This window comes from Dipodomys spectabilis, unplaced genomic scaffold (assembly GCF_019054845.1).
Source record: "Dipodomys spectabilis isolate Male_0828 unplaced genomic scaffold, ASM1905484v1 ptg000163l, whole genome shotgun sequence".
Taxonomy (NCBI): Eukaryota; Metazoa; Chordata; class Mammalia; order Rodentia; family Heteromyidae; genus Dipodomys; species Dipodomys spectabilis.
This window is the reverse complement of record NW_024870840.1, coordinates 16,724,573-16,747,814: the sequence shown is the minus strand read 5'-3', so window position 1 is coordinate 16,747,814 and position 23,242 is coordinate 16,724,573. Positions and strand designations below refer to the sequence as shown.

Below are 23,242 nucleotides of genomic sequence, written 5' to 3'. Positions count from 1 at the left end.
ACACAATGAGTGATGAGAGTTGTTTCAATCTTCTACATGTCGTATTCTTTCCCCAGCATCATTTGTTTAAGAGATTGTCCTGTTCTTCGTTCAGCCTGTTTTTGGAACTCAAGTGCCAGTTGGCTGTCAATGTGTTTATTTCTGTACTCTGTTCTTCTGTTCCACTGGTCTGTGTATATCTTTATGATATTACTGTTATGATATGCTGTTTTGGGGTTTCTTTTCTTTGCAGTATATGCTAAATTGTAATGCTTCCTCCCCCTTTTTTTTTGCTTAAGACTGTGTTGGCTATTTGGGGTCTTTTGTGCACATATCAAAGTTTTGGTTTTTTCTTTTTCTGTAAAGAATGTAATTGGTATTTGGATAAGGACTCTATTTTATCTTAGATTGACTTGAGCAATATGGACACCTTAATATTAATTTTTCCAGTCCATAAACACAGGCATCTGTACTTGTTTTTTCCCTGCCAGTCTTGGGGCTTGAACTCAGGGCCTGTCTGTCCCTGAGCTTCTTTTGCTCAAGGCTAGCACTGTACCACTTGAACCACAGGGCCACTTGCAGCTTTTTCTGTTATATGGTCTCAGGAACTGAGCCGGGGCTTCCCACATGCTAGGCAAGCAAGCACAAGCACCTCTATCAAGCCACATTCCCAGCCCATCTGTATTTCTTAATGTTTTCAATTCTTTTGCATCAGTGTTTGATAATTTGCATTATGGAAGTCTAGGTATTGTATTTGTGTATGCCTGTTGTGTGGGGGATGGCTTTCATTTCTTTCTGAACCAAGTCTGGTGTAGAAAAGCTTTGAACTTTTGTATGCTGTAGTCTTTTGTGTTTTTAGATTTCTATGTAGTGAAAACGTGCAAACAAGCATAATGGCTTCATTTTCCACTTTTATGCCTTTTTTTCTTGCCTAACTGCTTTGGCTACTATTTCTAGTAACATATTGAATAAGACTGGTAAGAATGGACAATTGTCTTGCTCCTGATTTTAAGAGGCAATGTTTTCTTCTCCTGTTCAGTATGATAGTGGGTGTAGTTCTGTAGAGCTTTTATTTATACCGAGGAATGATCCTTCTATATGCTTGTTCACAGCATTTATCATAAAGGAATACTGAATTTTATCAAGTGGATTCTCTGCATCTGAGATTTTTATCCTCTTCTATTTATGTGCCGTATCATTTATTGATTAGCCTGGAATGAAAACATTGAGGGTAGGCATCAGGTGCCAGTGGCTCATGTATATGATCCTAGCTACTCAGGTGGCTAAGATCTGTAGACCAGTTTGAAGCCTGACAAGGCAGAAAGTCCATGAGACTATCTCCAATTTACTACCATAAAACCAGGAATGTAGCTGAAGCTCAAGTGGTAGAGTGCTCCTCTCCTTGACCTGAAGAGCTGAGGGACAGCACCCAGGCCCAGAGTTCAAGCCCCACAACTGAAAAAAAATCACATGCTTTTCCTGTCAAAAATTCTACAGGCGCCAGGCACTGGTGGCTCATGCCTGTAATCCTAGCTACTCAGGAGGCTGAGATCTGAGGATCATGGTTCAAAGCCAGCCCAGGCAGAAAAGTGTGTAAGACTCTGATCTCCAATAAGCCACTAGAAAACCAGAAGTGGCACTATGGCTCAAGTGGTAGAGTGCTCGCCTTGAGCTGGAGAGCGTAGGGACAGCACCCAAGCTCAGAGTTCAAGTCCCAGGACTAACAGAAAAAAAAAAAATTCTACAGGCATGTGTGGTAGTGTGCACCTATAATCCCAGCTTCTCAGTACTGCAGTACTCAGAGCCTTACAGGTGGCTGACATAGGCACATTGGAGCCCAATCCAAAAGCATTTTAGGCAACATGACAAGCCCCTCCCTTGTTCAAATTTATTTCCTCTAAGTTACTATGTATTTTACAAACCTGGAGTTCCTGTGACAGAGGAATTCGTTTTATTGGTGTTTTCAAGAAATCCAACAAGCCCGCTATACACCACCCAGGTGAAGGCAGGCACGAAGACCAGCTCCATACTGCCATGATCCCCTACAGAGGAACATGAGGCAGTAGCAATGAAATTTCTTCCTGTACCTCTGCTTGGCTGGAGGTACAAATGGCACATGTTCAGGCCAGCTCCAAGGTAAGCCAATGAGAACATCCTATGATCTTCATTAAGACTCCATTGGTGTTTCTGAGCTCCTGTTCCCAAAAGGACCACTAATCGACGAGCTTCGCGAACTACCGAGAACAAGCCTCTCACGCCGTCCAAATGCTTCATTTACTAAAAACAAGCAAGCAGTTAAGAAACTACAGCTCAAGAAATCAAGTCTCTACATCATAAGAGACAAGTTTCTTTACTCTAGAGTAGAAACTTTGTTATGAAAATGTATTTAAGTAACACTGCAAATGAGATAGTAACCAGCTTAGAATTCCAAATTAATGTGCTAAAGTCAACCAGCCCCCCTAGTCCTGGGCTTAAACTCTGAGCCTGGGCGCTATCCCTAAGCATTTCAGCTCAAGGCTAATGCTCTACTGCTTGAGCCACAGTGCTACTTCTGGCTTTTTCTGCTTATGTGGTGCTGAGGAACCCAGGGCCTCATGCATGCAAGGTAAGCGCTCTACCACTGAGCCACCTTCCCAGCCCTCGTCTTTTTTTTTTTCCTGGTACACTCCTCTAACGTCCCTGGAAGTAGCTAATCTACCTTGGTTAACAGGTGTTCCGTCCCTTAGAGACACTGCCTTCCCATTCTATTTCAGGTTGTTTTCTCTCTCTCTCTCTCTCCTCTGTATTGTGACTACATAGAACTTTGTGGATTTAGGATCTTTCATATAAATTCAAGCCAGAGTAACCCAGAGAAACCTCCTTGTTCCTTATAGGAGGGAAGATTCAGGAACCATACAGTGGGGGCATATTAAACTGTTTATAAGACATAGCAGACTACCTCAAGATAATAAAGCAGCAGCCACATCTTCTAAGGGGAAGACACTGGCCACCTGGGAAAGCAATCTTGAAGAAAGCAGTTGGGAAAGGGACACACTTATGTATTCTGGTAACTAGCAAGGGGAGGGCTCTTTTTTGAGTACAGAACATTTCCTTCCGTCTTCCCAGGAAACCTTTCAATTTAAAAGACTTTAGGGAGGGAATGTGGTTCAGTAGTAGAGTGCTTGTCTAGCATGCATGAAGCCTGGGGTTCGATTCCTCAGTACCACATACATAGAAAAAGCCAGAAGTGGTGCTGTGGTTCAAGTGGTAGAGTGCCGGCTTTGAGCAAAAGAAGCCTAGGCCCTGAGTTCAAGTACCAGGACTGGCAAAAAAAAATAAAAATAAAAATAAATAAAACACTTTAAACTTGGGGCTGGGAAGGTGGCTCAGTGGTAGAGCCTTGCATGCCTGAGGCCCTGGGTTCAATTCCTCAGCACCACATAAGCAAAAAGAAAAAAGCCGGAAGTGGCGCTGTGGCTCAAGTGGTAGAGCGCTAGCCTTGAGCTGAAGACCTGAGGGACAGTGCCCAGGCCCAGAGTTCAGGCCCCACGACTGGAACCACCCCCCCCCCCCAAAAAAAAACAAAAACAAAAACGTAAACTTAAACATAAGGTGTGAACACAACCTTATTCATGAACCCCAATATTTCTGAAGTAAAGGGACTGTACTACAGCCATCTGAACACATGCAAGCCAGGCACTCTGGGTTGGTACTTTCAGGGCCCTTTCAGAGAGAGCGGGACACTCAAGATTCTTACCTGAGGATACAGTGCTGATGTCCCAGACCCGAAGCCCCTCTTTCTGACCTCCGAAAGCATAAATAAACGGCAGATCGGGGCAACAAGACGAACAGAAGAGAACTCCCTGAGGAGAAAAGGGCAGAAGTGAGTTACTGAATCCTTTTCTGAGCACCTGTCCTGTGTCTAAGACGCTGGGATCCGAGTTCTCAAAGCCAGCTCACCACCGCAGAGGCAGCTGGCAGTCAAGGGAGGGTGTGGCATGTGTGGCACGAAAGCTGTGCCGTGAGGATGTGCGCCCTCTGACCATCTGCCTTCGCTGTCCTCCTACGGCGTCCCTCGCCCGCCTCATCTCTATGGATACCAGGAACCTGCAGCTCACCTTCTAAACAATGGCAGTGATACTATGAAATCTCCACCCACCCCCTTTTCTGGGTTGTTGCGGTTTAAAGCCAGGGGTTGCTGGGCAGATGCTCTACTGCTGAGCTACATCCTCAGCCCTTATTATTTTTGTTTTTTTGCAGAGCTGAGAACTGAACTCAGGGCTTTGCACTTGCCAGGTAAGTGGTCTAAATCCTCAACCCCCTTAAGCCGTTTTTTAAACTTTTAATATTTCCACATTTCACTACTATATAAAACTTGTTAGATAAAACATGTACTATGGAAAATATCAACAGGAAACATTGCAATAAGTCTGCAGCTGGATAACCACTGTTCATTTTTTAGAAACAGTTTGCTAGACTGAAATAAGACTTAAGCATGGGATGATACTGTGAAAACTGCTTCCTTAACCTGTCTTCCCTGTAAGTTGAGTAAAGCTACACTTGGCTAGCACTCTACCACTTTGAGCCACAGCGCCACTTCCGGTTTTCTGGAGATTAATTGGAGATGAGTCTTACAGGGACTTTCCTGCCTGGGAAGGCTTTGAACTGTGATTCTCAGATCTCAGCTTCCTGAGTAACTAGGATTACAGGTATGAGCCACTGGTACCCAGCTTATACTTAATTTTTAATAGCTCAACATGACATCCTACTGTGACAGCATATAGCAAGTATGCATTTTTTGCTAAAAGTCACTGGGATTTTTAATGTTTTGCTACTGTGTGTGTGTGTATGTATAAAATAAACTTCAGCATAGTCAGAGATAGTTAGAAAAAGTTAGTGGTAAAGTGACCCAATAGCTCCAGGGTCCTAATGTCCAAGCTTGACTTTAAGGTGAAATATGTGGCTACCTGGTTCTCACTCCACCCTTGGTCTTACCAAATGACTGTTAAGTATGGAGGTAGAGAGGATCCACACAATGAATTTCTTAAAGCTGTTCTAAGTCATAAATCTCCCACCAAACTTGACTTGGCACAAAATGAACTTCCCCAGCACATCTGTAATATACATTCTTTAATGCACTGATTCCCAGAGAGTGCCAAGAAACTGAATATATAGAAAACAGGCAACTCCTCACCATTTTCATGTCCCTGGAATGCACAAGGCTTGGCCTGTCTCCTAAGATGTCCCAAATCTTCACGTATTTGTCTGCTGAAGCGGTCACAAGACAGCCCTTGATCTGACTGCTCAGATCGAGACCTACAGGAGATATGAGTTCAGTGACTCTTGTTGCTTTGAAATACAGATTTCATCATAAATTGACAGAAATGAAAGAAATACTTTTTGCTCACCAGAGATTTCGTCGTTGTGTGCGTTAAGTGTAAAAACTGGCTTATCTGAACGGGCATCCAAATTATAAACAAAGCCGTCATCCGTGCTAGCCTGAAAGAACAAGCAGGGCACAATCCTCTATGTGACAACAAAGTTTACCAGTGGCTGAGGAACCAGTTCACAGTCAAATCAGCTGCATGTCTGACTTGCCTTGGAGCTTATTAGTGACGTGGACACAGAGAATTTACTTTTGGAGGAGCTGTGTGCACTCCCGTGGACTAGTCCAGACATGCCCACTAAGCAGTGGCACTACGATGCAGCTGGGGTTGGGGAGGGAGGACAGTTAAGATGTAGAAGCACTGAGGTGCCAGTCACACTTGAGATGACACAGGGGACACTGAGAAGTAAGCGCTGAAGAGCAGGGCGGCCTGGCGGGCGGAGCTCCTGGGGTAGGAGCTGATATGCCCACCTGGTGAATCTGGAGTGTGTGTGTGGGAACAGGGATGAGGGGATGCGGAGATGGCTTGTTTAGTGAGGATCAGTGATGCTGATGTGGGGGCAGGCGTTCAATCAGGCAGATCAGCTCAGGGTTATTAGGCTTGCAAGAAAAGGAAGTACTGGGCATCAGTGGCTCATGCCTGTAACCCTACACTGGACACTGAGATCAGGGGATAGATATTCAAAGCCAGCCCAGGCAAAAAAGTTCCAAAACTTCATCTCCAAAATTACCAGCAGGGGCTGGGAAGGTGGCTCAGTGGTAGAGCGCTTGCCTTGCATGCCAGAGGCCCTGGGTTCGATTCCTCAGCACCACATAAGCAAAAAGAAAAAAGCCAGAAGGGGCGCTGTAGCTCAAGTGGTAGAGCGCTAGCCTTGAGCTGAAGAGCTGAGGGACAGCGCCCAGGCCCAGAGTTCAGGCCCCATGACCGGACCCAAAAACAAACAAACAAACAAAATTACCAGCAAAAAAGCACCAGTGATGAGCAGGCCAGCTGCATGAGAGCTTGATGCTCCCGAGTTCAAGTCCCAGTACTGGCACAATCAGCAACAGCAAAACCACAAGGGATAGAATGAAGGAACAGGGAGAGATCCAGAGTCAAGGATGGGTTCATATACAAGGATTTAAATTAAAAGTATCTTCTGGGGCTGGGAATGTGGCTCAGTGGTAGAGTGCTTGCTTAGGATGCATAAAGCCCTGGGTTCGATTCTTTAGCACCACATACACAGAAAAAGCCAGAAGTGGTGCTGTGACTCAAGTGGTAGAGCTTTAGCCTTCAGCTGAAGAGCTCAGGGACAGTGCCTAGGCCCTGAGTTCAAGCCCCAGGACTACCCCCCCCTCTCAAAAAAAAAAGCATCTTCTTGGACTGATGGAAATATTAATTTTTGTTTTTGTTGGTAGTGGGGCTTAAACTCTGGGCCTGGATACTGTCCCTGAGCTCTTCAGCTCAAGGCAAGTGCTTTACCACTTGTGCCACAGCGCCACTTCAGTCTTCTGGTGGTTAACTGGAGATAAAAGTCTCACAGACGTCCCTTGCCCGGCCTGACTTTGAACTGCGAACCTCAGATCTCAGTCTCCTGAGTAGCTAGGATTACAGGTGTGAGCCACTGGTGCTTGGCAAAAAAATATTTTGTTTTTGGCCAGTTCTGGGGTTTGAACTCGGGGCCTGGGCACTGTCCCTAAACTTCTTTTGCTCAAGGTTAGCAATCTACCACATGAGCCACAGCGCCACTTCTGGCCTTTTCTGTTTATGTGGTGCTGAGTAATCAAACCCAGGGCTTCATGCATGCTAGGCAAGCAGTCGCCACTAATCCACATTCTCAGCCCCCCCAAAATATTTTTCTAAGGGAAAGAGGCAAGAAGAGTCTGAGCTCACAACCAGTCTTGGGCTACATATTGCAAAATAAACAAAATGTCTCAAAATAAAACAATATCAATTATGATTACTATTTCATAAAACAGATAAAATGATGAAAAGCAAGTGAAAATAAAATGTAGCTAATCTAGAGTAGTTGACAATTAGCAAAATCACTCACATAGCCACTAACTTTTTATGGCTAAGCCATTCTCTTGTGAAAAAGACAAACCTTTCTTCAACCTTAAGACCCAAAAGCTCCACATTATTAACAGAGAAGAAAGTTTTTTGTTGATACGCTCTCTAAAGTATAATTAAAAGAACTGTAGTTGTGAGAGCCCTGGAAAAATAACCCATGGTGTAATGTTCTTACCAAAAAGTGGCAAGGTGAGAAGTGATTCCACGTGACTCTCTCGATCTGCCCGCTGAAGCGCCATACTCGGTGGCTTTCATCCGGACTCCGGCAGTCATACAGTGCCACTGACCTGGACACAGTCAGGCCAAGTTAGCCTTTGAAGAGTTCAAGTCTTCCTATGTTTTTATTTTTAATGAAATGGTAACAGAAGCACTGTGAAGTCAAGGTTCAGTTATTCAGAGCTGGTTTTAAGGTTCTATAATGTTTTTAAGATAGGAAAAAATGAGCTCCCTTTTACTAGTTGGTAGATTCTGGGTCTGTCGCTCAATTGAAGGCACTGGGAACACTCATGGTGGCTTGACTTTGCATATCCAAGATGAACCCTCTCTTTCCACATGATTCATGTCTTTGCCACAACTCTCCACAATGAGGCTATTGTGCTTGGGGGAGGGGGAGAGGGTCCTAAGGGAAATGCCTGTAATTCTCCTCCCATCATCCTGACAGATGATAAACTTCCATTTTTTCCAAAGGGTAAGGACCCGGTCTTTACTGCTCTCTGATCCTACCAGCCATCTTTCCCACTTTCACTCCAGTTCCTCACGGAGGTGTGCACATGACAGGGGTCAGCCCCTGGGAGGCCTCAATTCTTCACCCCTCCCTAAATATAGGCCTTCTGTCATCATGTGATGTGGGAATTCTTCCCATAAGGGTAGAGAGTCTATTTTCCAATCCATGTGACCTGTTTTAGCCAAAAAAATCCCCAAACCATAAATAAAAACAGAAAAAGTAAAATCATACCAACCCCCAAAACAGTAGCAGCAGCAACAACAACAAAAAAGCCCAAACCACGCCAAGATAAAACTAGTTCGGAGTGTAGATCTCCAGAGGTCGTGGTATCTCTGCTTTGCTCCTGAACATGCTGTTCGTTCAGCCTGTGTTTGCAGACAAACAAGTCTCTTTGCCCAGGCTAACCAAGCCAATGTGATCAGAGAGATGTCACAAGGGTCTAAGGAATCACTGTCTACTAAGTTAAGTAATGATTTCTAGGATGCTGTTTCACAAAAATGGTGAACTCACATATCTTCTAAACTCAATGCAGTTGCTAGATCCCATAGCTAGACATTGTGGTGACAGATCCAGATCTTTGCAGACCAAAAGGACCAGAGCTGCAAAGGAAAACTAAGTTGTGCTAACAATTCACACATGTCTTCGGTTGGGACTGCAAGTGATAGTTTTCCAATTCAAGAGGATCAGGACAGAGCAGCAGTGACTCTTGTGTGCTTCCTTACTTATCATAGGATCCAGAAATCAATGTCTGTGCTTCGAATGGATGAAACTGCAGAGTCTGGACCTAAGGGGGAGAGATCTCCATTTGCTTTTAGTAACATTACCTATTATTAGGCAAAAACAGATTTCACAGTGTTAATAAAAATTGTTCCCTTCCTATAAAGTATTGTCTGTGTTAAGAAATGTAAAACGTTGCATATTCAAAAGGCAAAACATGTTCCAAAATAAAAGCTGACATCGACAATAATGCACCAAACACCCTCAAATGTTAAAAGAAGTCCAGAAGAAATGCGGTGTGGTTAAAGGGCCTTGGTAAACTGCAAGCACATGCTTGTACCAGGGAGCCCACAGCCATGGTCACAGATTGGCTTCAGTGCTTACTGCTGGGTCTGACAGCCTGTCTTCTTGGGGCCCTCTGTGAACATGTTGTAGGAAACTAATCTTCCACTCATTGTCCCTCCCAGCACCGAATGGGGTTTTATGGAGACTGGGCTTTATGGAATCACGGTAGAAGCCATGAGAAGCTCTGCATGTGTGTTGGAGATTAGTAGCCCCTTTCTGTCCCCTCACCTTGTCTGTGTGCACAGCTAAGGTGGCTGCTGGCTTCCCCACGGACATATCCCACAGAACCACAGTGCTGTCAGCAGATGCACTTGCCAGCACATTTCTGAAAAGAGAGAAGAAACAAACTAGGTTGTCTTTTAAAAACAAAGTATGATTCACTAAGCAAAGTATGCCATTTACCACAGCATCAAGAAGGTAGTCCATGTTCCTGTACTGGAAGCGGTAACATGGCATCTACAGACTGAACTGTGAGTTGAGGTGCCCATTCACCTACTGCCATTCAAAATCCCACAGTCTGCCACATTCTGCAGAATTAAAATTGAGAATTAAATTAGCTCTAAAAATTTAGAGAAATGTAAGGACTCAATAACTAACAAAAAAAAATCCTGAAAACAAAGAGCAAAGTTGGGAAGCCTATTATCTGATTTCAAAACTTGTTGAAAAGTTACAGTAATCCCAACAATGTACTGCTGGCCTACGGATAGATCTAGAGATGAACAGAAGAACAAGTGAGTCCAGAAATAATCCTTGGCCTCTGACAATTCAGTGTCTGATCGGGAAGAACAGTCTATTCAACCAGTGTGGTGGAGACAACAGGACATCCTCTCAGAAACTTTAGGCTACTACATGGCCTACCACACACAAAAATACCTCAAAGTGGGTCACAGACTTAGACGGAAGGGCTAATGCTATAAAGTTTTCTGAAGGACACAGGTGTAAATCTTTAGCACCTTGAGCTATACAATTTTTTTAAAATGATGTAAGAGCAAAAACATAAATGACAAAAATAAATAGGGACACTGTCAATATGAAAAACTTGAAACTTAGGAGAGAAAGTATTTTCTTTCTTTTTCTCTCTTCTTTTTTTTTTTTATTGTGAAAATACTGTACAGAGGGGTTACAATTACATGGGCAAGATAATGAGTACATTTCTTCTTCTTCTTTTTTTTTTTTGGTCGGTCGTGGGCCTTGAACTCTGGGCCTGGGCGCTGTCCCTCAGCTCTTCAGCTCAAGGCGAGCGCTCTACCACTTGAGCTTCAGCACCACTTCCGGTTTTCTGGTGGTTTATTGGAGATAGGAGTCTCACGGTCTTTCCTGCCCGGGTTGGCTTTGAACCGCGATCCTCAGATCTCAGCCTCCTGAGTAGCTAGGATTACAGGCGTGAGCCACCAGCGCCCGGCATGAGTACATTTCTTATTAAGCATTGTAGCCTTCTCCGAGAAAGTATTTAAATCCTAGTTCTGACTAGCATTTTTAATATCCAGAAGGAGCTCCTACAATTCCATTTTGAAAATAGGAAAGGGAGTTGAACAGACATTTTTTCCAGAAAAGGTATGCAATGGCCAATAAGCATAAAATTACTCAATATTATTGATCAATGAGAAATGCACATCAAACTCACACAGACCTGCAATCCTAGCTACTTGGGAGGCCAAGGAAGGAGGTTACCTTGGGCCTAAGAGCTGAGGACAGCTTGGGGGAAAAAAAAAAAAGGAAAATAAGAAAGAAAACAAGTACCCCAAATAATATGAAACAAAAATCCTACAAGAGATATCACTTCATAAACTCTAGGATGACTATTATCCAACAACAGCAGCAAAAGAAATGTTGGAAGAATGGAAAAATGAGAACACTATATACATTGCTTGCAGGAATATGGAATGTACAGCAGCTATGGAAAACAAACATTAAAAAAACACTTTTGTGGCGCTATGGCTCAAGTGGTAGAGCGCTAGCCTTGAGCTGAAGAGCTGAGGGACAGCGCTCAGGCCAAGAGATCAGGCACTACGATCGGACCCTCCCCCACCCAAAAAATAAATAAATAAAAATAAAAGCACATTTTTGTGTGCCAGTGGCTCATGCTTGTAATCCTAAATACTCAGAAGGCAGACATGTGAGGATCGAAATTCAAAGCCAGCTGAGGCAGGAAAGTCTGGGAGACTCTTTTCTCCAATTAACCACCAGAAAACTGGAAGTAGCGCTGTGGCTCAAAGTAGTAGAGGGCTAGCCTTGAGTGAAAAAAGCCCAGGGATGGTACCTAGGCCCTGAGCTCAAGCCCCACAACTGACCAAAAACAAACAAACAAAACAAAAACAAGCCCCAAAACCTTTTCTAAGCTTTGCAGTAATCACCAGAAGACATGAAAGCAGTGTGAGCTCTCTGTGCATCCACACTCACAGCAGTGTTATTCTCAACATCCCAAAAGCAGACGCAACTCCAGTGGCTACTGATGGACAAACTGTGGTATATGCATTCAAAGAGAATTAGGTCTGACATACAGACTGCAGATGAACCCTGAAAAATGGTGGCTGCCAGGGCTGGGAGGAAGGGAAGGTGAAGAGTCAGTGTCTTCAGTGATTCAGGGGCTGCTTCAGTCTGGGAACATCTGGGGGTGGTGGTGGGGACAGCTGCACTATGATGTGAGGATACGGAAAGTTACTAAACTGAAAAGTTGGTGCCAGGGGAATGCCATGTGTATTTCTACACAATGTATAGGGGCAGGGGAGAGGACATGGATGAGATTTGGAAACAAAGTAAAGTGAGAAAGATCTGGAAGAACCAGTGCTGTTGTACCACTGGTGCTGGGTGCTTGCTGTCTATCTAAGTGGAGAAGTGGAGGCCATGCGTGCAGACTGGTCTCGAGCTCCTGGGTGATGTGGAGATGGAGATGTTGCTTCAAGCAACGAGGAAGTGGGGGAAAGAAGAAAGGTACACAGCATGGAAGCAGACAGGCAGGAACACGATACAATGGTTTTCCAATCATCCAAATGTCGTTCCTCTTTACCTGATTAGCTTGTTCCATGAAAGGTCGAGGACAGCATCCGTATGCCCTTCTGCAGAGGAGCTCTGCAATGATTGCTTTAATTACTTTTTTAATTGTGATTGTTAAATTTGCGAGACTCATTAAACTCTAGGCTTAACGCTTTGCTCTAATATACTCTGCTGCAGAAGTAAAGAAACACTCTTTTATATTAGGTAACTACAATAAACATTCTTTTTAGGGAAGAAATTAAACCATCTCTTGAACTTGCTGCTAATCCTACAAATATTAATATTGCTCCCCACCTCCTGCAAAACCTAATAATTTAAGAATTACAGGAATGGATACAAGGAGCTAGAATTGTGGCTCTAGTGGGAGAGTATTTGCCTAGCAAGCACAAAGCTTTCAGTTCAAACCCCAGTGCTGGCAAGAAGAAAAAAAAGAGGGAATACATGGAATATTTAGAATTCAACACAGAAAAGGCTAAATAGAAGCTTTTGTTTTTCAGAATTTCAAAGCTAGTATATCAGTTTTGAGGAAAGATTAGAACTGGACATGCCAACAGAGGTTTACGTAGTCATAAGTAAATTTCCTTCAAATTGGTTCTTTTGAAAGTAGAAATTACAGGGGGCTGGGAAGGTGGCTCAGTGGTAGAGCGCTTGCCTTGCGTGCATGAGGCCCTGGGTTCGATTCCTCAGCACCACATAAGCAAAAAGAAAAAAGCTGGAAGTGGCGCTGTGCTCAAGTGGTAGAGCGCCAGCCTTAAGCTGAAGAGAGAGCTGAGGGACAGCGCCCAGGCCCAGAGGTCAGGCCCCACGACTGGACCCCTCCCCCCCCCCAAAAAAAAAAGAAAAAAAAAGAAAGTAGAAATTACAATGACATTATAACCACCTGTCCTGTCACACCAAGATCGTCTGACTGGGAAATCTATGTTCTCTCAACCTCTCTGCTCCAATACACTATCCACTTGTGTTTAGGGTTTAAATACTGAACTTGTTTACCTTCTTTCCTTTCTTCTTCTTCTTTTTCGAAAGCTTCTTTCCAAGCGTGAAGACTGGCTCTAAAGAGTCCACAATATCCAGGTCCCACACCTCGATGACAGGGGTCATGTTTCCCACAGCAATGTAGTTTCCTGCAGGAAGAGCAGTGTGCTGTGATTACACAGAGTAAAAGCAAACTAACTTATTGTAGGCGGAGTGATGGCTAGAGAGGTGCTTCTCAGGCTTGTAAATCTATCATTTTAAGATTCTCTTTCAGGTAATTTTAAGGGGACTCAAGTCTGCATTTTTCATCAGTAACTAGTGATGCAATGTTATGCTGCTGATTTCAGAGTCACAATTCAACTTGACTAACAACAGCCCAATCTCTTGGCTTCAATTATGAGAACTACTGCTACCTATATACCCACCTTCTTCTTCCTTCTCCAGCTTTTGTGAGGATGAGGATGCAAGGGTGAACATGAATAGTATTTAAGACGTAAGAAGTCAGTGAACAAGACATAAGATGTCAGGATTATCAGTGTTTGCCTTTATTCAAAACTATAGACTGGGCAAGATAAGGCTAAAGTGACTAACACGAGAATCTAGTTATTTTGGACAAGCCTCTCCATTTCTATTCTATCTTGAATTTTCTAAGACAAGTTATTACATTATACTCAGTTGGATTCCAGATGTCAGTGGTTCACGCCTATAATCCAAGCTACTCAAGAGGCTGAGGTTGGACGTTCAAAGCCAGCCCAAGCAGAAAAGTCTGTGAGAGTCTACCTCCAATGAATCAGCAAAATGCTAGGCTGCAGGTGTGGCACTCTACCATTTGAGCCACAAGTTCAGGTCTTGAGTTCAAGATCTGAAACCTGTAAAAACAAAACAGAAGCTGGGCGCCTCATGCCTGTAATCCTAGCTACTCAGGAGGCTGAGATCTGAGGATCTCGATTTAAAGCCAGCCTGGACAAGGAAAGCCTGTGAGACTCTTATCTCCAATAAACCACCCAGAAAACTGGAAGTGGCACTGTGGCTCAAGTGGTAGAGCACTCACTTGCCTTGAGCTGAAGAGCTGAGGGACAGCGCCCAGGCCCAGAGTTCAAGCCCCACGACTGACAAAAAAAAAAAAAAAAAAAAAAGGGTCACATGTTGTGCTACTTTAAACTGTTTGCATGGGACCCTTAGAGTAGTACAGTCCAAAAACTTCCAGGTCTTGTTCTTCAGCCTTCAATGGAGCAGCTACTCTTAGCCAGTCTGAAGTCTGGGGATACCCAAATACAGACCTTGAATAATTAAGTGATGGTGTGTTGGTAACAACCTAACCACTGAAAGCATGACTCAAAGGTAGAGGGCTCAGCCTCTACTGAGTTCAAGCCTCAGTATCATCATTAGGGGTGGAAAAAAAAGTAGACAAAACTACATAACTAAAACTTCAGAAAAGTGATAGTGCCTTTATAAATACTAGCAACAATTCTGAATATGCTTATATAAAACACAAAATTTACGTAAATTAAGAAACTCTACAGCTCATGCCTGTAATTTTAGCTATTCAGGAGGCTGAGATTTGCTGATCAACGTTCCAAGCCAGCCTTGACAGGAAAGTCCATGAGACTCTCATCTACTATTAGCTAACATAAGAAGTGGAAGCAGAGGTGTGGTTCAAGAGTAATGAAAGGAACAGCACACAGGCTCTGAATTCAAACCCCACGCATGCATGTGCACGCGCGTGAGCTTGCACACACATGCGCACACACACACAGACACACACACGCTCACACACTCACTCATTCACTCCATAGACTAGAAACACTTTTGCAACTTCAAGTTTTCCAATTACCTGTAGAATCATCTGGGCTAGGATCAAAATTCAGCCATTCCACACTAAGAGGATATGCAGAAAGGAGAATATCATGGTGGACATAAAAAGAGTCTTCTTCTTGGTTATAAACTGTAATGATTGGTAAAAAAGAATTCATACTTAGAAATGGAAGAGCTAATCAAAACTTATTGTTAACAGTCTTCAAAGTTAATTAAAAACCAAACATGTAAAAGAAACTCCGGAGGCACTGGGTTTGGAGCCAACACTTCCTGAAGTGGGGACTGGGGCCCAAAAGAGAATTGGGGCCTTCTGTGTTCAAGTATTATGAAGAAAAGGGACTACTCTGCAAAGGGGAAGCATTTGAAATGACTGGAAAAGCAGGAGAAATCCTGTGTACCCAGTACAATCTTAACCTTGGCAAACATGTTTACATAATAAAAAGCCCTGTTTAATTGTATATATCTAAGGGGTCTATTGCCATGGTAAAAAACAGACTAGTTGGGCATGGTGGCTCGAGCTTGTAATCCTCGCTAGCTGGGAGGTAAGAGATGGGGATGAGGTTCCAAGGCCAGCCATGGGAAAAAAAAGTTTGAAACATTCCATCTCAACTCATGTCTGGGCATGGTGGCGCACACCTATTACCCAGAGGTAACAAGTAAGCACAATGGCTGGATGTACTCTGTCTTCCTCAGCCCATGTGAAGCCATGAGTAGGACTGAAGCCCAGGCTGGCCTGGGAATAAAGTGAGACCCAACTTTGAAAATAACCAATGGAGGGCTGGGAAGGTGGCTTAGTGGTAGAGCGCTTGCCTTGCATGCCTGAGGCCCTGGGTTCAATTCCTCAGCACCACATAAGCAAAAAGAAAAAAGCCGGAAGTGGCGCTGTGGCTCAAGTGGTAGAGCGCTAGCCCTGAGCTGAAGAGCTGAGGGACAGCACCCAGGCCCAGAGTTCAGGCCCCACGACCGGACCCCCCTCACCCCTCAAAAAAAAGAAAAATAGAAAAAATAGAAAAAAAAGAAAATAACCACTGGAAAAGGGTATGGATCAAGTAGTAGAGCACCTGCCTAGCAAGTACAAAGCTCTGAGTTCAATCTTGAGTACTGCCAAAAAAAGATCTTAGACTTTACATGTCCAGCCAAAACAAGAAAACACAATCTTAGATTTGATGTGCCCAGAGCAATAAGCAGAAAAGGACAGCTGTGTAAAATTAACTGTATAACCAACTGACCTGGGGAAAGGCAGGATCTAGCACCTAAAATGTCTGAACAGCAACACTGCAATTATGTTACCATCACTTAGAAAGCCTTCTGGTAGGGGACTTAATTTTACTTACCATGAACCTCTAAATTGCACTGTTCCTGTTCAGCTCGGCCACAAACTATGAGGTTATCACTGGGCTTAATCAAGAAATCATCACGTTCATATTGTTCCTAAGGAGGTAAGAAAAAAAAGTCATTAGCTAGAGACAGAGGTCAAATATGGTTCAGCCAACATGTAAGGGAGTAATTAGAAAAGCAACATGAACATTTACCGTGTCTTTCAGGGTGACATAAGGATCTTGATCATTACTTCCATAGACTGTAAGACCCATGAGAGATTCACCAAGAGTCTCAGCATCTATGATAAGATTTCATCAATCAAAATGAGTAAAATGGTCATCTTGACAAAAATATTTCCAAGCCCGTCTTTGGACTTAGAGCAACTATCTAATTCGTAACTAACTGCACCATCGATAGCTGGGAAAGAAAGTAGTGAGCATATTTAAGAGCCATTCTATTTGACCTTTGGAATGCATTTCTGTCGGTCTCAGAAGCTACAATGCTCCAATGAAAGAATTAAGGCTTTTTTAGAAAATATGAGTAACTCTGCTTAGATTCTCTTGCCTTTTCCAGGCAATCATGACTCAAGGTTCTCTAGAGAAAAGTCCAGAAACCCTAAAATCAGTAAAATAAATAAGGGGCGCATGGTCAAAATTGAGAAATGATGGGTTTCACAAGGTTGACCAGAATGCTTTATTCCAAGTGTTGACAGAACTGCTGATATATTAATGAGCCATATGGATCTAAGAGAGAATGCTGTACACTCTCCTCTTTATTTCCCCTAGTGAATGGCATACTTGGATTTACCCTCACTCGCTCTCCAGAAACCCCTGGACAGCTTCCCTTCCAGTCAGTGAGGTGAGCCTGATTCTTTTGCTGTGGACTATCTTTATAATGAGCTAATGTTCTCCAAGTTGTTTCTGGTTTTCTAAGCTGAGAACTGCTGATTCTGTCAAAGGAGTTGCACCAGGTCCCAAAGATGTATAGATTTGGAAGTTATATGAATATCTTCTTTAACAGGTTCTCAAGTGCCAAGACTGAATACCTATTTCTCAACCTGAATAATTATTTCTTTTGGGTGGCACTGATAGAAGACCACAAAGCAAGTTCACCCAGTGTTTGCCATCCCCTTTCCCAAAGGACAATACAGTTGTATATATCTTCTTGGTTTATTTTATTTCTTCTAAGACTTTCTACTAGACTTCTTCCTTTCCTTTTTACCTCCCTTTCCTCTTCACACCTGGAGCTGTCTTTTTCTTTTTTCTTTTTGCCAATCCTGGGGCTTGAACTCAGGGCCTGGACACTGTCCCTGAGCTTCTTTTGCTCAAGGCTAGCACTCTACCATTTGAGCTACAGTGCCACTTCTGGCCTTTTCTGTTTATGTGGTACTGAGGAATCAAACCCAGAGCTTCCTGCATGCTAGGAAAGCACTCTACCACTAACCCACATTCCAAGCCTTTGGAATTCTCTTTTTCTAATTGTTTCAACAATAGTGGTGCAATGACTACCTTTCAGAATGTAATGCTGAAAAACATGACTGTACTTAAAAGAAAGTCATAAAGATAAGTTTCAATTACAACTGCATACAAGGACTCCTCAGATGATTATATCTGCTATATGAAAAAGAACATACAACACTTGGATTTTAGATTTGTATTTTAGACCAACTGGTCAGAACTTATCTTCTAGGGGCTGGGAAGGTGGCTCAGTGGTAGAGCGCATGCCTTGCATGCCAGAGGCCCTGGGTTCGATTCCTCAGCACCATATAAGCAAAAAGAAAAAAGCCGGAAGTGGCGCTGTGGCTCAAGTGGTAGAGCGCTAGCCTTGAGCTGAAGAGCTGAGGGACAGCGCCCAGGCCCAGAGTTCAGGCCCCATGACCGGACGCCCCCCCCCCCCAAAAAAAACAAAACAAAAAAAAAAAACTTATCTTCTAAACTAGTTTAGTTAACATGTTTTCCATCCAAATCTTGAGCTGAATTAGTTGACTGATGGCAAGGACAATAAAACCCGGAGTCAGGCTCTGGTATTCCACAAGCACTGAGCCTGGGAAGACAAAGCGGCACAACTGGATTCTCACCTGGGTCCTCGTCCTCGTCGTATTTGTCTAAGTCGTACTCAGCCAGCTCATCATCATCTAGCGTGCGGTCCTCCTCTGGGCCGCCATCCTCCGGGGGCTCCCTTGCTCGTGCCTGTGTGCGGGCACTTTGCATGCCATCTTCAGAAGGACTGCCCACCTCCTCCTCCTCACTGCCACCTTCTTCTCTGTGAGAGTGAAGGCAAAAATGTCACCCAAATGGTGCCGGCCAACCATAAGCCTGCTTAGTCACAATTATTTAAGATATGCAGTTTATTTGGACTCCACCCCAGACACCAATGTTCTTCAACTTACTGTAATTTTTCCTTTGCTTCAGCAATGAGACGCTTTACTTCATCTTTGCTTAGCTCTACCTACAAGAAAGCAAACATTTTATTATGCTGAACTGAAAGAAATCATTGGAAATCCCTGAATTAAAAACTCTTTGAACAAATATAAATTGTAACTTTATGAGACATCAGGATGAGAACCAAAGATTGACCTAAATTCTCTGAATTTAACAAAAATAGAGTTGTGTTTTTGTTTTTGTATTTTTTTTAGTTTGTTTTGTTTGTGCTGGTCCTGGGGCTTGAACTCAGGGTCTGGGCACTGTTCCTAAGCTTTCATGCTCAAGGCTAGTGTTTTACAACTTGAATCAAAGCTCCAGTTCCAGGTTCTTACACTTAAGACCCCTTCCTACTTAGATATGAGGCACATTCTACTCTTTAGTTTTTAAAAACAAACAACAAAACCCACACTGATTTGCAAAGGAGCTCTGTGCAGTCCATTTCGTCTTCTTTTTAAAAAAATGTTATCTAATGTACCTCCCCTGTTCTTCCTGGTGCGCATCCCTGAACAAACCACCTCTGCTCCCTACAATCACTGCAGTATCCACTTAGTCTCAAAACAAACCTTGCTTCTTTAGATCAGATTACTCCCCAATTTTCCTTCTCTAGTCTTATATTTTTTTCATCTGCTTCTCACTTGGGTACCTTTTACCTTAATAAGAGTTCAAGGGGCTTGGGAGGTAGCTCAGTGGTAGAGTGCTTGTTTGCATGCATGAGGCACTGGGTTTTGATTCCTTAGTACCACATAAGCAGAAAAAGCTGGAAGTGGCGCTGTGGCTCAAGTGGTAGAGCGCTAGCCTTGAGCTGAAGAGCTGAGGGACAGGGCCCAGGCCCAGAGTTCAGGCCCCACGACTGGACCCCAAAACAAAACAAAACAAAACAACCCCCCCCCAAAAAAAAAACCTCCTATTTTCATCTGGAAATCACTGTCTTCAAGTAATTGAAAGATTATATGTCCCTTTTTAATGAGAACCACTTTCTCCTTCGACCAATTTTGAGATGTTTTGTCCCTATTCTATAAACAGGCAATGAGTTCCTGCTGCAGGCCAAACACCAGAGAAACAGTCTGAGCTGGGTACTGGTGGCTCAGGCCTGTAAATCCTAACTATTCAAAAGGCTGAAATATAGAGGATCTAGGTTCAAAGCCAGCCCAGAAAAAGTCTGCAAGAATCCATCTTCAATTAACCAGCAAAAAGATGGACTGGAGGTGTGGCTCAAATTGGAGAGCATCATCAGTGAGCAATTAAGCCAAGCAAGAGCCAAGCCCCAGAGTTCAAGACCTGGTATGGTCCACACAAAACAACGAAGGAACAGTAATAATAATAAACTCACATCTACTGGGACTACAATCAACTGCTGCATTCCTGCAGCCTGCTCTGCCATTATTGTCCCAGTGAAACACATGCAAAGCCCCTCTCCTCTTTTATGACCCTTAATTTCAGACACAATATATACGCACATGTCAACTCTACGAAGGGCAAGGCTGTTTCGTTCATGCCTGTCTTCTGACCCTGACAATGCTTGACATGAATAGAAGGCGTAAGTCTGATGAACAAGTAACCCTTCACCTCTGCTTGGACTCAGTCTCCAACTCCTGGAGGTTTTTCTTTCATACTTCCTGCCCCATCAATACGGACTACTGCAAGGTTTCCGTGTTGTGTGTGTGTGGTGTCTGTGTGTGTGCGCGCGCGCGCGAGTCCTGGGGCCTGAACCCAGGGTCTCAGGGTCTGGGCGCTGTCCGTGAGCTTTTTTTTTCCCCCTCCTCAAGGCTAGCGCTCTACCATTTGAGCTACAGCGCCACTTCTGGTTTTCTAGTGGTTTTATTGGAGATCAGAGTCTCACGGACTTTCCTGCGCGGGCTGACTTTGAACCGTGATCCTCAGATCTCAGCCTCCTGGGTGGCTGAGCTAGGCATTGTTAATCTGGCTCGGGCCCGCATAAGGCAGGCAGCCTCCCAAACCCGGTTTTCTGCGCCGCAGGGCACAGGCCGGGGCGGGGGTAGGATTCGCCCCACTTTTCCCGGCTACACCCCCACAAGGAGCCCCGGGCCACCTTTCCCGCCCGGCCGCGCCCCACCCCTCCGGCTCGCGAGTTTGGGGGTGCGGCCTGGCTGGGGGTACAGGTCGGAGGCGGGGTCCTGACTCCTCAGGCCCAGGAGACCCAGATCCTCGAAGCCGCGGCTCCGTCAAGACAGGCGGGCCAGAGCCGGGGCAGGGCCGGGGCAGAGCCGGGGCAGGGCCGGGGCAGGGCCGGGGCAGGGTCGGGCCAGAGCTGGACCAGAGCCGGCGAGCAGGGGCCGGGGCAGAGCCGGGGCAGGGCCGGGCCAGAGCTGGACCAGAGCCGGCGAGCAGGGGCCAGGGCAGGGCCGGCGAGCAGGGGCCGGGGCAGGGCCGGCGAGCAGGGGCCAGGGCAGGGCCGGCGAGCAGGGGCCAGGGCAGGGCCGGCGAGCAGGGGCCGGGGCAGAGCTGGACCAGAGCCGGCGAGCAGGGCCGGGGCAGAGCCGGCGAGCAGGGGCCGGGCCAGAGCCGGGGCAGGGCCGGCGAGCAGGGCCGGGGCAGAGCCGGCGAGCAGGGGCCGGGGCAGAGCCGGGGCAGAGCCGGGGCAGGGCCGGGGCCGGGCCGGGGCAGGGGCCGGGGCAGAGCCGGCGAGCAGGGGCCCGAGGCTGGGACCCAGCCCACGCGGCCACGCCTCACCTTGTCCGGCGTCTCTTTGGCCACGCCGCAGCGGACCCAGGCCACGCACGTCACCTGCCGGCTGCGGTTCATGGTGCTCGGCTTCGGAGGGTCTCAGGCGTGGTCGAAGGAGATCAGCCACCACCAGACAGCGGCCGTGGACTTCCGGCAAGGCGCAGGCGCGGGCTCTGACGTCACTCGCCGGCGCCGGCGGGGAAGGGGGCGGGGCAGGGGCGGGATCTGCGCGGAGTGGGCGGGGACATCGCGGAGTGGGCGGGGACATCGCGGAGTGGGCGGGGCAACCCCCGAGGCGTTTCCTGGAATTCCAGCCGGGTCTGGTCTTGAACTCTTGAACAGACTTTACAGTAGCACCATCGAGTGTCCAGAGGTGACACTTTATTTTCCTAGACCTGAACTGGATTTCCATTCTCATGTGGCTATGAGCTGTTCATTATTCACAGTGAACAGAGCCTGGCACAACAGGTGTCAAGAGTTACTGAACAAATCAACAGAATAAGCCTGCTAAACTGAAGTCCAAGGAAGGTAGCACCCTTGTCTAGAGTCATGACTCCCACGATAGGGTCTTTTCCTTTGTGCCACACAGTGTTTTGGTAGTTAATCATTATTCAATCATCAATTCTCCTGTAACGACAGGTTGTAACCATTGTAGACAGTAAATGCAGTTTCTATGCTAGGATAATTCAAGAGTCTAAAGATATAAATAACTGGAGCAGGGGCTTAAACCTTCTCATCAAGATTTGACTCTCAGCCAGGTGCCTGTAGCTCACACCTGTAATCCTAGCTACTCAGTAGGCTGAGATCTGAGTAGCTAGGATTACAGGTATGTAATAATGGTTAAGCCAGTTATCAGCACAAAAAATTAAAACACAATTTCTATGACCATATTTAATGTAGCACAGATGAGAAGAGAGAGGCCCAGGAAAAGGTAGTGGCTGACCTAAATCCACACATCATGAAGGGTAAGTTGGGTGGCGGAGCCTGGGTCTTTTGACTGTATTCCTACCTAGTTTCTTCTGTACCTGAACTGCTCTTTTGGAAGGAAAGACAGAAATGTGCCCGAGAAAAGTAAAGGCTTTCCCTAACCAGTCATGAAGAACTCAGTCCCATCTTTACCACTAGGTGGCGTTCACAGAGCTATCTGGGGGAAGAAGGACGTGGACAGTGTTTAAAGAAGCAGAGGAAGGATGGACTTGGGAACCCTCTGCTCTTCCCCATCATGAGAACCCAAGAATCAAAGGATTATGAGCATGGATTCGGGCTCTTCTAGCTGTCACCGCACAGATGAGGCTGAATAATCACAAGTCACACGTTTGTCTTCTCTATACTGTCTCTCCATTCCAGCATTCCCAAAGTTCTCACAGAGTTCAGGCCAAATAATTATGTGAGGAAGAACAGGAAAGATGACATCTTGGTTCCTGGGTAGGGATAGGTGAATGGAATGAAGTCAGTGCATTGAGATTTGTTTCTGAAGCAGAGAAGCTGGTGGCAGACTTTATCATTACAGTGCTCACAAGTATGACCTTTAGTGATGCATCCGCATACCTGGCACATTTATTCTCATGCACTGTGAAAACTTGCTGAAGATTTACAATGCATGAGATGGCGAATGAAATTTCTCAATCTTTCAGGATGAAACAGATTCAAGCTCTTCACTGGAAGAAAACTGGGGAGCCCCTGAATGCAGGGGTCTGGCTCCACCTAGTGGACACTTCAAGATTATACTTGACCTTGATTTTTTTGTTTGTTTGTTTGTTTCTCCTTTTGTTTTGTGGTTTCTTCATTTGTTTCTTTCTGCTTTATCCCAATTTGGCTTTTTTTTTTAAGTGCTGGGAATACAACCCAGAGCC

General features: G+C 45.2%; 1 protein-coding gene across 1 annotated transcript; it reads right to left on the bottom strand.

Annotated features, from left to right (window-relative positions):
* Positions 1 to 1,913: 1,913 nt before the first annotated feature.
* Pwp1 (PWP1 homolog, endonuclein) lies at positions 1,914 to 21,545 on the bottom strand. The gene is made up of 15 exons (XM_042693127.1): positions 21,396 to 21,545; positions 18,671 to 18,729; positions 18,359 to 18,543; positions 16,494 to 16,579; positions 16,296 to 16,392; positions 14,981 to 15,091; positions 13,165 to 13,295; positions 12,188 to 12,249; positions 9,409 to 9,505; positions 8,841 to 8,902; positions 7,570 to 7,681; positions 5,367 to 5,457; positions 5,153 to 5,274; positions 3,716 to 3,821; positions 1,914 to 2,256 (listed from the first exon to the last, which is right to left on the bottom strand). Exons 1-15 carry the CDS (start codon positions 21,465 to 21,467, stop codon positions 2,147 to 2,149), a joined length of 1,503 nt encoding a protein of 500 aa, XP_042549061.1. The 5' UTR covers positions 21,468 to 21,545; the 3' UTR covers positions 1,914 to 2,146.
* Between the last annotated feature and the right edge of the window lie 1,697 nt (positions 21,546 to 23,242).